Source organism: Ovis canadensis, chromosome 14, assembly GCF_042477335.2.
Source record: "Ovis canadensis isolate MfBH-ARS-UI-01 breed Bighorn chromosome 14, ARS-UI_OviCan_v2, whole genome shotgun sequence".
In the NCBI taxonomy this organism is placed as follows: domain Eukaryota; kingdom Metazoa; phylum Chordata; class Mammalia; order Artiodactyla; family Bovidae; genus Ovis; species Ovis canadensis.
The window spans coordinates 78,705,224-78,718,086 of record NC_091258.1 but is presented as its reverse complement, the minus strand read 5'-3'; the positions used below and the strand labels follow the sequence as shown (position 1 = coordinate 78,718,086).

The following is a 12,863-nucleotide window of genomic DNA, read 5'->3' as shown; positions in this document are numbered from 1 at the left end:
TTGGATAAACATTCGTGTTTTTCTTTATCTTTTCAATTTAGGACGAAAGATTTCACTTGAATGGGATTTTTAAACTTTCCATTGGAAATATACTGGCCTGTTTTAATAGAAAAGTTTTGTTGTTTAGTTGCTAAGTCATGTTCGACCCTTTGTGACCCCACGGACTGCAGCACGCCAGCCTTCCCTGTCCTTCACTGTCTCCTGGAGCTTGCTCAGACCCAAGTCCACTGAGTCAGTGAGCCATCCAACCACCTCATCCTCTGTCATCCCCTTCTTCTCCTGCCTTTCACAACATTTATTCATGAGGTTTTATGGAAGTTGTAGCTGAAGATGTTTGATAGGATTAGAATAGGTGGGGCTTCCTGTTTCTGACCAGATAGTCTTTGTTTCCTGACTAGATTAGGATCTTAAGATGAGAGGGGTGGGGCTGATTACATTTATTTGCTGGTTCATTTAGCTTTTAAATACACACATTTTTTCATTTCCAGTCCACCCAAGGAGAAGAAACAACCACAGGCGCTGGGAATCAACCTAGAGAGCTCATACCAGACTTTGCTGGAGGTAGGCTGTCCTTTCCCCTTCCTTGAAAGTCAAACATTGTACGTTTGTACGTAGGAGATCTGAATTTCCATGTTAGAAAGTGGTGCTCCCAGGATGTCCGCAGTACTTTCAGTGGCCTTGAATCCTCAGCACCACGGCCCGTGGTTCGGTTCTGACCTCACTGTTTTCTCTGCTCAGCTTGCTTGTCTGTTCTCTAGCAGAGCCCGTTTGGGCCCCACGGTCCTGGCACGGGCTCATTGCAAAAGTGCAGCTGAATTTCTGCTCCTTTTTCCCTCCGTTTAGCTCTGTGTTATATCCCAGTGTCATACCTGTACCCATTACCTTCATCTTGTTCCGTCGCTCAGTCGTGTCTGACTCTTTGCGACCCCGTGGACTGGGGCCCGCCAGGCTCCTCTGTCCCTGGGATTCTGTAGGCAAGAATACTGCAGTGGGTTGTCATTTCCTCCTCCTCCAGGGGATTCTCCCACCCCAGGGATCGAACCTGTGTCTCCTGCATTGGCAGGCAGATTCTTCACCGCTCAGCCACCAGAGAAGCCCCCAAGATTGTTTTTGATAATTTTGTTTTTAAATTTCTGGGGGGTAGAGGGTCTTTTGTTTCCTTTTTTTTTTTGGTCTGCACCATGAACACCACGTGGAATCTTAGTTCCCTGACCAGACTGAATCCTCACCCCCTCCACTGGGAGTATGGAGTCTTAACCCCTGAACTGTCAGAGGCGTCCTTGATGTTTTTTTAAGATTTTTTTTTTTTGGCTAGGGGGCATGCGGGATCTTAGTCCCCCAAAGTGAAAGAAGGTGAAGTCGCTCAGTCGTGTCCAACTCTTTGTGACCCCATGGACTGTAGCCCACCAAGCTCCTCCATCCAAGGAGTTTTCTAGGCAAGAGTACTGGAGTGGGCTGCCATTTCCTTCTCCAGGGGATCTTCCCGACCCAAGGATCGCATCTGGGTCTCCCACACTGCAGGCAGACGCTTTACTGTCTGAGCCACCAGGGAAACAGTCCTCCAACCAGGCATCAAACCTGCACTCCTGCAGTGGAAGCATGGAGCTCTAACCACTGAACCACCAGGGAATTCCCAATGATTTAGTTTTTTTAGAGCAGTTTTAGTTTTATAATACTATGGAGAGGAAAGTACAGAAATTTCCCATATGCTTCCTACCTTATCCACGTATAGTCCCTCCCCATCAACATATATTAACCAATCATTACCAACGAAGTCCATGGTTTTCCTAAGGTCCACTCTTTTCTTGTGCGTTTGGGTTTTTTTCTCCCTTGTTACTTATTTTTAAGGGTTCACTCTTGTTATTGAACATTCTTCGGGTTTGAATACACGTGTAATGACATAAAACCATTAACATAGTATCATACAGAGTATTTTTCACTGCCATAAAGACCCTTTGTGCTCTCCTGCTCTGCCTGTTTATCTCTCCCTTCCCCCACCCCCTGGCAACTAATCTTTATTTATTCGGCTGAGCCAGGTCTGAGTTGCCGCTGAATCTTTAATTAAGGCACAGGAGACTTCTTGGTTGCAGCATAGGGGGTCTTAGTTCTCTGACCAGGGACTGAACCCAGGTCCCCAACATTGGGAGTGCGAATCACTGGATCACCGGGGAGTCCTGAAACTAGTCTCATTATTGTCCTCATAATTCCCCCTGTTCCAGAATGTCATGCAGTTGGAATCATGCAGTATGCAGCTTTTTCAGACTGGTCTCTTTCCTTAGTAATATGCATTTAATTTTCCTCCACAAGTCTTTCTATGATGATAGCTTACTTCTTTTTTGCTCTGAATAATATGCCATTGTCTGGATATATCAGTTTATTTACCCACTTACCTATTGAAGGACATCTTGGTTGCTTCCAAGTTTTTCAATTATGAATAAAGCTGCTGTAAACATTTGGTCCAAATGACAATGGTGCTGAGGTTGAGAAATCCTTGTTTATATGAAAAGGTAACATCTACTCTCCGTATCCCCAAATTATGAATTTGTCTCCTTTTTTGTTTCTGTTTAAAAATGAATGAATGAGAATGTAGGGTTTTACTTCTTTATTCAGTTTAGAACAGATTTTTAGCAAAAAAAAAATTTTTTTTTAATTATCTTGCATGACTTTTGCCCACTAGTAAAGAATATTCTAAAACACATACAATAGGGATTTTATACATTTTTGTTTTAAAAAGAGGAACATGTCAATGTTTAATTTTGAAACTACAAATTGTATAGAAACTGTATTCTTAAAAAATGTTTTCCCTCTTGTTTCTCTAATCCTTATAACCGATATATTATTTCTAATTGTCCTTCAAGAGAGCAAAGTTACCTAAAAAGGGAGCAATAAGGAAACACAAGCGTTAGAAAAACTGAAAAAGAGATCAGAAGGCAATTATTACTTGTGATAAAAAAAAATCCATTGAGCAGAAGTTGTACAAATGACTCCAAAATCTGTGAAAGTAGGAAAATGTTCACTGGTAGCAACTCAGAAAAGATGGATAAATCAGTAACTTGGAAGAAAAAGTGAAGTTACAAAAAAGCCTTTGAACCATACTTTTGAGATATTAATCTTTTTTTTAAAAGATAAATAAACTGGGAGGGAATTCTTTGGTGGTCCAGTGGTTAGGATGCTGCACTTTCACTGCCATGGACCCAAGTTCAATCCCTAGTTGGGAAATTCCCTGCCATGTAATACGTTCTTTTTAAAAGTCAGAGAAGAATGAAAGATGAAACTAAGATGTCTTCACAAAGAAAGACAAATACTGTACAGTCTCGCTTATATGTGGGACCTAAAAATACAGCAAATTAGTGAATGTAGTGAAAAGAAGCAGATTCACAGATACAGAGAGCACACTAGGGATTAACAGTGGGGGGAGGGAGGCAAGGGGGGCGAGATGAAGAGGGGCAAACGAGTAGGTGCGAGATAAGCTACAAAGACATACCGTGCCACGTGGAGAATGCGGCCGGTGCTTTCTAATGACTATAATGGGGTGTGACCTGTAAAACTCGCAGCTCACTATGCGGCACACCGGGACGGCTTCCCAGGCAGCGCTAGCGCCAGTGCAGGAGACATAAGAGGCCGGGGTTCCATCTCCGGACGGGGAAGACCCCCTGGAGGAGGGCGCAGCTACCCACCCCAGAATTCTTGCCTGGAGAATCCCATGCACAGAGGAGCCTGGCGGGCTACAGTCCCTGGGGCTGCGAAGAGTCGTTCACCACTGAAGCACCTTAGCATGTACATATTATACACCTGTAACTGATGTAGTACTGTACAACTTTACTTCAATCTAAAAAAATGAAAATACGGGACTTCCCTGGTGGTTCTGTGGTTAGGACTCCATGTTTCCACTGCAGGGGGCTCAGGTTGGGTCCTGGGTTGGGGAACTAAGATCTTCAGGCATATACACACACGTATATTATTTTGTTATTATAAGATAATGACTATCGTTCCCTGTGGTATACAGTAAACCTCTGTTGCTTGTTGTGTATCTATGTTTTTAAAATTAGAAATCTAGCTTTCTATTCATACTAAGTCAAACAAGTGGAATCAAAATGTCTTAAATTTTTTAGCAAGGCAAATATGCCTACATTTTCTAAAATATATATATATTATATTTTACTTACTATTTATATATATGTATATGAAAGCCTTTCTACTATACTTGACAAAAGCTTGAGAAAGAACATCAAATAAAAGAGATGAAGAAAACGTGGCTATTATTAGAAAGAGAAAAGAAGATGTCCTCAGAATTGAAACTACTAAGGCCAACCAGTCCATCCTAAAGGAAACCAGTCCTGAATGTTCATTGGAAGGACTGATGCTGAAGCTGAAACTCCAATACTTTGGCCAGCTGATGCGAAGAGCTAACTCTTGAGAAGACCCTGATGCTGGGAAAGACTGAAGGTGGGAGGAGAAGGGGATGACAGAGGATGAGATGGTTGGATGGCATCACCGACTCGATGGACATGAGTCTGAGTAAGCTCTGGGAGTTGGTGATGGACAGGGAGGCCTGGCGTGCTGCAGTCAACAGGGTCACAGAGAGTCGGACACGACTGAGCGACTGAACTGCGCTGAACTGAACTGAGGGCAAAGGGCGTGTACTGCTCCGCCCAGGCTGCTCCTGCCTGGATTCCGCCCTCCTGGGAAAGGGACCTGCTTGGGTCATGGGGCCTGTTTCCTGCCTTGCTTCCCCGTGAGAGGGAAGACTGCGGTTTGGAAGACTTCAGAGCAGTTCAAAGAAATAGAGGGACCCTGCCTTCTCTGATGAGGCAGAAAATCCAGAAAGACGTCTCTCAGGACCTTTTCTTGGTTTGCTCTGGGTCTCAGGCTGGGTTCTGAGAAAGGTGGCTGTCCTTTCCGCACCCGTTTGGCAAGTTTATGCCTGTGCACACCCGCTTAGTTGTGTCCTGTAGCCCGCCAGGCTCCCCTGTCCGTGGGATTTCCCAGGCAAGAAGACTGGAATGGGTTGCCATTTCCTCCTCCATGGGATCTTCCCCACCCAGGGATCGAACCCGTTTCCTGCATTGGAGGGGTGGGTTCTTTACCCCTGAGCCATCTGGCACGTTTATGGACCACTGCAAATCAGGCTGAACTGACTCAGAGACAACCGTGCCTTTGAAAACTCTCACGGGTGAGAGGCATGAAGGCGGGTTCCTGGAGGGGTGTGCAGGTGGCTGACCTGACGACTCTGCTAGTACACAATAGAGCCTGCACCGTTGGGTCCTTAAGAAACCTTTGACTGTAGCACCTGGGCTTGCTTGCCTGATGCCTTAGTGGTCAAGAATCCGTCTGCCAAAGCGGGAGACATGGGTTCGATCCCTGGTGCGGGAAGATCCCCCATGCCGAGGAGCCGCTAAGCTCCACACCTCCCTCCCTCCAACTAAGCACAACTACTGAGTCTGTGCTCGAGGGGCGGAAAACGCAGCTGCTGAAGTCCTCGAGCCCTCGAGCCCCAGCTCCATGAAACGAGAAGCCTCCACAATGAGAAGCTTGCTCACAACTAGAGAGCAGCCCCCGCTCCCCGCTAGCAGAGAAGAAGCCTGTGCAGCTAGGAAGACCCGGCACAGCCAAAAATAAAAAAGTCAATAAAAGTATAATTTTTTAATTCTTAAAAAAAGAAAGAAAACTTTGCTTTCTGTACCTGCAAGTTGCTTCCACTCGTCCGATGAGGAAAATAAGCCGATGGTGAGATGTCTTGTCCTCGATCCTGTTTTTGCACTTTCGTAGTTATTTGCGCCACCCTAAGTCTCCTCTGTGGTATCTGACTCTCCGTGCACGTGAGGCTCCTTTGTTCAGGGGGTTATTCAGGCAAGAATATTGGAGTGGGTTGCCATGCCCTCCTCCAGGGGATCTTCTGACCCAGAGGTCAAAAATGCATCTCCTGCGAGACCTGCATTGTAGGCAGATTCTTTACCGCTGAGTGACCGGAAAAGGCCCCGTAGTTATCTACTTGAAGGCAGAGGATCACTAGTAGAATCACAGGATCCAGGAGATGTAAGTTGTGAGAGGTCAAGGGAATTCTGTGGGTTGATGCCACCCGGCGGGGTCGCCCGACAGGGACCGTCGAGGACAGGCGAGGGCTTTTCTGAAGGGTCCGGGCAGTGCTGCCTGTACTGGAGGACTGGGCAGCTCCGGACATTCTGTTTTTCATGGCTTTTTTCTGTTTTCCCTCAGCTCTTCCTTCCCGAGACCGGCATGGCTCAAAAGGATCAGGAAATGAAAAATATCCAGGTGAGTGGTTTTTTTTAAAATCCAAATCATCTCAGACTAGCAAACATGCCATCTATATTCCCATTCCTCAGAATTAACCTCTGCTAGCCTCTTTGGCAGTTTTCCTCCGCTCCTCCATCCCCTCCCCCTCCCTCCTTCTTTGAAAGGCTCCACACTTCTCTGGGGCAGTGTCCTGTGTTTTCACACCCTGAATTCCCCTGGGTCTCACCAACTTCCCTTAATCGCTGATGCCTGTGACATCCTTTGCTCACTGATCTGGGAGACAGTATCTTATTTCTCGCATGTCTAAAGGAGGGGTGCCCTTTCCCCTTAGTAGCTCAGCTGGTAAAGAATCCGCCTGCAGTGCGGGAGACCTGGGTTCGATCCTTGCGTTGGGAAGATGCCCTGAAGAACGGAAAGGCTACCCATTCCAGTATTCTGGCCTGGAGAATTCCATGGACTGTATAGCCCATGGGGTCACAAAGAAACAGGCACGACTGAGCAACTGTCGCTTTTCACCATTTCCCCAAACCAAGGAAAGCCGCTAAACGGGGGTGTGTCACAATCCAATTTCCACGCCCTGTGAAAAACAGATTGGAAGGCGTCAGTTTAGGAGCAGTGAAAGAGTAAGGATGTTGCTGTTTAGTCGTCAAGTCATGTCCAATCATTGGGACCCCATGGGCTACAGCACGCCAGGCTTCCCTGTTCTTCACTGTCTCCCGAAATTTGCTCAAACTCATATCCATTGACCCCGTTATGTCATCCAACCGTCTCATCCTCCGTCGTCCCCTTTTCCTCCTAGAGTTAGGGTGCTAATGCCTTGTTCTAAATAAAGGAACAGACTTATTTGAGTCAGTTCTAGTGAGGTGGGTGAGCCTAGAACCTGTTATACAGAGTGAAGTGAGTCAGAAGGAGAAGAAGAAATGTTGTACATAAATGCACATAAAAAAAAATAAACGCACATACATGGAATCTAGAAAGACGGTACTGATGAACCTGTTTGCAGAGCAGAAATAGAGACGCAAACATAGAGGAGAGACTTGTGGACACAGCAGGGAGAAGCGAGGGTGGGATGAACTGAGAGTAGCATTGAAATATATACCCATTTTACCATATGAAAAACAGATAGTTGGTGGGAATTTGCTCTGTGCTCTGTGAAAACCTGGAGGGGTGGAAAGGGGGGCTTCTAGACGGAGGGGACACCTGTGGCTGTATACCCATCGCTGGTACATGTCGACGTTTGGCAGAAACTGACAAGATTGTAAAGCAATTGCCCTCTAATTTAAAAAAAATTAAGAATGGTTAAAAAAAAAAAAGATCATAGGTACTTCTCTGGCGGCCCAGGGGTTAAGACTCCGAGCCTCCACTGCAGAGGGCACAGGTTCGATCTCTTATTGGTGAACTAAGACCCTATATGCCTTGTGGCACAGCCAAGAAAACTGCAAAGAGTTTAGCATGTAATAAATCATAATTATCTTTAAAAAAAAGATATTGTGGATCAGTGGGGGAAATGGAGACCACCAAATAGAGCTGAGAGAGGTTTAGAAAGTAAAATCGATGGAACCGGATAGGGTTTGTAGAAATGTAACCCTGAGGCTACGGCTCATTGGCAAGATATCTCAGGTACAATTAATTTTCTCTCAGACGCAGCAGTCATAGAGAGGCTTCCCAGGTGGCTCTGTGGTGAAGAACCCATCTATTAATATAGGAGCTGTGGGTTCAACCTCTAGGTTCGGAAGATCCTGTGGAAAAAGAAATGGCAAGCCACTCCAGCATTTTCTCTTTTAGTCTGTTTTTTTATTGAGGGATAATTGCTTTACAACACTCTCAGCATCCTTGCCTCGGAAGCCCTCTGGACAGAGGAGCCTGGCAGGCTACAGTCCATGGGGCCGCGGAGAGGTGGGCACAACTTAGTAAGTGAGCACACGTAACATTCGGTGAATAAGATGCACAATTCCATCTTGGCTCAGTGGGAATAAATCCCTGTTCACCAGGCTTCTGGGGCTGGGGGTATTTTTCTGCAGGTCAGGAACTTGCTACAGGGAGGCGTGACCTTTGAGGATGTCGCCGTGGACTTCACACAGGAGGAGTGGCAGCAGCTGAGTCCTGAGCAGAGGGGCCTGTACAGGGATGTGACCTTGGAGAACTACAGGAACCTGGCCTCCATGGGTAAGCACGGCTCCTGGGGGAGTGTCACTCAAGACCTGAAGCCTGAACCTCATGGCACTCACCCCGAGTAGCTTACCAATTTTGGCTGTTAGATGCTATTTGCTTTGGATATGTTCATGGCAGGACAGAGATTAGGGCATGTGAGGTGCACATGGGCTAAATTTAAGGAACCCTCCATCTCAGGTTGTGTGAGTACCCTGAGGATGAGGGCCTCTTTTAGTTTTGTGGGTGGGGGCCTCTCTCTCCACCTCAGTTCTGGACCTGATTTATGGGGAAACATCATCCTCCAAAAAAAAAAAGCATTTTAAAATTGTATTTGGATTGACAGCCCCCAGGCACTCCTAGCTGTATCTCCCATCTGTTCCCTCCACCAAAGGTTGACACACAACACTCACACCAACACATACACACACAGACACGCACATTCCAACACGTTTGAACACCCTCAGACACATAGCACTCACGCAAACACAGAAACGCACACCCAAGCACACAAACATTCCAACACAGATGAACGCCCTCAGGCATGGTACTCATACAAACACATATACAAGCACACAAACACTCCAACACATAGGAACACCCTCAGACACACGGAACTCACACAAACACACTCATGGAAAGACACACAAACACACACCACGTCCCCACAAAAACTCAGACACTCAGCTTCAAACTCTGTATTTTCCATGGACAGGAGGAGAGGACTCCGCCAAACCGGAAGTGATCTTGCGGTTGGAAAATGGTGAGGAGCCGTGGATGGTAGAAACGCAGGTGCTGAGGAGTTGCGGTCCAGCAGGTACATAACCAGGAAAGGGAGGGCTAAAGTCACTTGGATGGAAGTCATCCTTTTTATTTTGGCCGCACCGCGCCCCCTGTGGGATCTTAGTTCCCTGATCAGGAATTGACCCCGTTCTCTCTGCACCGATTCCTAACCATAGGAAGGCCAGGGAATTCCCCCCATCCCAGCTGACCTTTTAGAAAAATCACTAAGTCCTTTAGCCTCAGTGGACCAAAGTCACATGGAAGCTACTGACTTTTTTTTGTAACGAGAGAATCTCCAGGTATTTTTCTCCACACAGCCATGTTCCTTAATTTTAACCTGAATTTTCCTTTCAGAGTAAACTCTGTTTCTCCTCTCTTTGGGCTCTCCTCTGCTCCCTGCGCTCAAGTGTTTTCTTTAACACAAGGGCCTTCTCTTATGAGGGCATGATCACAGTACAGGGGTTGACATTGGGTACGCAGCACCGAAAGTAATGCTAGTATTTGTCTATAAACATCATTCAAATTTTATGACTTTTCCCAATAATTTGCTTCATAGCAAAAGAACTGAAAAAGTCAGATCCAAAATTCAGCTGCTTAACTTATATGGGAAAAGAATCTAGGTAAGAAATCTATGTGTATACATATATACAGATGGACCTCCCTGGTGGCTCGGATGGTAAAGAATCTGCCTGCAATACAGAAGGCCCAGGTTTGATCTCTGGGTTGGGAAGACCTGCTTGAGAAGGAAATGGCTACCCACTCCAGTATTCTTGCCTGGAGAAGAGGAGCCTGGTGGGCTATAGTCCATGGGGTTGCAAAGAGTTGGACACAACTGAACAACTAACACTTTAACTTTCATATGTACAGATTGTGTACATATATACACATAGCGCATCTTCTTTTGTATATATATTCTGATATATTTTGAATATGTTCAGAATATTCAGACATATTCAGAATCTGAAAAAGAATCACTTTGGTGTACCCCTGAAACTAACGCAACACTGAAAGCCAACTGTACTTCAACTTAAAAATTAATCAAAGCAAACCACAAAGAGAACAAGATCCAGGACTTGCCTGGGGGTCCAGTGGCTGAGACTCTGACTTCCAGTATAGGGCGCGCGGCTTTATACCTGGTCAGGGAACTAAGATCCCACATGTTGCAGGGCAGTGGAGCCCACATGCCTCTACTGGGAAAGCCCAGGCCCTGCAGCGAAGGCCAAATGCAGCTCAAAATGGGAGAGAGCATGACGCAGTTACATGCACACAGCAATTCATAAGCATGGGGTTACCTAAGTCTATCGTAAAGCTTCCTGGTAGCTCAGCTGGTAAAGAATCTGCCAGCAATGCAGGAGACCCTGGTTTGATCCCTGGTGGGGAAGATCCTCTGGAGAAAGGAATGGGAACCCACTCCAGCATTCTTGCCTGGAGAATCCCCGTGGACAGAGGAGCCTGGCGGGCTGCAGTCCATGGGGTCGCAAAGAGTGAGACACGACTGAGCGACTAAGCACACACGTGTTTATTTAGGAAAAAACGAACCAGAACGCACATATTGCAGGCAACTTTGAGTATAAGTCTGTCCTGGATCTTAAGCTCTATTTATCTGAAACTGAAGACACAGTTGCTACACAACACGTGCCCTTCAGTAAGCGGTCGGCAGGTATTCGGCTGTGGTCAGCTGTCACAGGAAGTCCTGTTTTTGATCATTCTTGATCAATATCACCTGAGGTTATATCCACTCCTTTAGTGTTCCTCCATCAAGCTTCAATTAAGTTAGTTTCCCACAGACTTTACACCTGAAACCAGAGTGATCTCTTCAATAGAGAATTTACAGTATCTCATTTCAATCATGTGAGTGGGGAGATTCACACAGAGCATTTCTTTGTCTTCTTAAATCTATATATTTATTTGTTTGTTTGTTTTTGGCTGTGCTGGGTCTTCAGAGCTGCACAGGCTTTTCCGTAGTTGCAACCAGTGGGGGCTGCCCCTCGTTGCTGTGGCTTCTCTTGTGGGGCTCGGGCTCTAGAGCAGGCGGGTTTCGGCAGCTGCGCACCCACGGGCTTAGTTGCCCTGCTGCGTGTGCTATCTTCCCAGCCCAGGAGTCAAACACGAGTTCCCTGCATTGGCAGGAGGATTCTTATCCACTGTGTCCCCAGGGAAGTCCGTTTCTTTCTATTCTGTTTTAGAAAAAGACTGGGCCATTGAAGAGCAGAGTTGGAGGTTGCAGGACAGAGAGCAGAACCTCAAGACAGAAGTTGCATCCGGCAACCAGGAGACACTGACTGAGCACAAAGACCTTGAATATGACAAACCTAAAGACATCTTCCTACCAAGCACAGACAGTGTTCCTTCGAGGCTCAGACTCCTTGACGGTGACTCATGCGGAAAACATTCGAAACATAGTTTAGATAAGAAAAGCTATGTAAAAAATAATATGTATAATATATACAAAAGAAGAATTGGCAATGATTCATCTAAACTTAAAGAAAACCAAGTTTTGTGGAATGCCCATCGAAAGTCACTCAGTTCAAAGTCATACCTTCAGAGTCCCCTAAGGACACAAGCCACTGAGGAATCCTTTGGACATAATAAACATAGACGGGCATTCAGCAAGAAGAGTAGGGTTGCTGAACATCAGAACGCTGATACAGGAGAAAAATGCTATGAATGTGACGAATGTGGGAAAGTCTACAAGCAAAAGCCCAACCTTGTCCAACACCAGAATACTCATGCGGAAAAGAAACCCTTTGAATGTCAAACATGTGGGAAAAGCTTTTCCTGGAAATCCTCCTGCATTAATCATGAGAAAATTCACAATGAAGAGAAAGCCTATGAATGTGATAAATGTGGGAAGTCATTTAAACAGGGCTCAACCCTCCTTCAACATAAAAAAATTCACACTGGACAAAAACCCTACAGCTGTAACCACTGTGCCAAAGCATTCATCTACAAGGCAGATCTTGTCAAACACCAGAGAACACACACAGGAGAGAGGCCTTATAAATGCAACGTATGTGGAAAGGCTTTTGCCCAGAAATGCAATGCCACTGACCATGAGAAAATCCACTCTAACGAGAGAGCCTACACCTGTGAGCTATGTGGCAATACCTTCATCCAACAGAAAAATCTCATTCAACACAGAAAAATCCATACTGGAGAAAAATGCTACGAATGTGATAGGTGTGGGAAAGCTTTCTTTCAGAAGTCAAATCTTCACAGCCATCAGAGAATTCATAGCGGAGAGAAGACCTACCAATGTCAGGAATGCGGAAAATTCTTTACCTGGAAGTTAGGCCTCCGCCTGCATCAGAAAATCCACACTGGATAAAAACCTCATGCGTGTTCTGAATGTGGAAAAGTCTTCCTTGTCATGTCGTATCTTATCAAACACCAGAGAAGAATTCACAACAGATACACACCTCCTGCACATTAAAATAGGGGGATGCTCCCCTTAGAGGCTAGCCTAGAATAGTCCTCCAGGAGTTCCCACTGAATGATCGGTAAGAACACTCCATCGGAGGGCAGCCTGGGAGTGCTGTGTACCCTTTGAAGATTGATTTTGTTTATTGTTCAGCAAATATTAAGTACCTTTTGTATACCAGGGATACTTTTAAACACGACAATGTGGCAATAAACCAAATTGACAAAAATGCTCATGGAGTTTTGTTCTAGTGACT

The 12,863-nt window shown here is 45.7% G+C and overlaps 1 protein-coding gene across 1 annotated transcript; it reads left to right on the top strand.

Moving 5' to 3' along the window:
• The first annotated feature begins 492 nt into the window (after window positions 1-492).
• ZIM3 (zinc finger imprinted 3) lies at window positions 493-12,836 on the top strand. The gene is made up of 5 exons (XM_069549509.1): window positions 493-561; window positions 6,217-6,273; window positions 8,277-8,421; window positions 9,119-9,220; window positions 11,373-12,836. The coding sequence occupies exons 2-5, from the start codon at window positions 6,238-6,240 to the stop codon at window positions 12,512-12,514; spliced, it is 1,425 nt and encodes a 474-aa protein (XP_069405610.1). The 5' UTR covers window positions 493-561; window positions 6,217-6,237; the 3' UTR covers window positions 12,515-12,836.
• The last annotated feature ends 27 nt before the right edge of the window (window positions 12,837-12,863 follow it).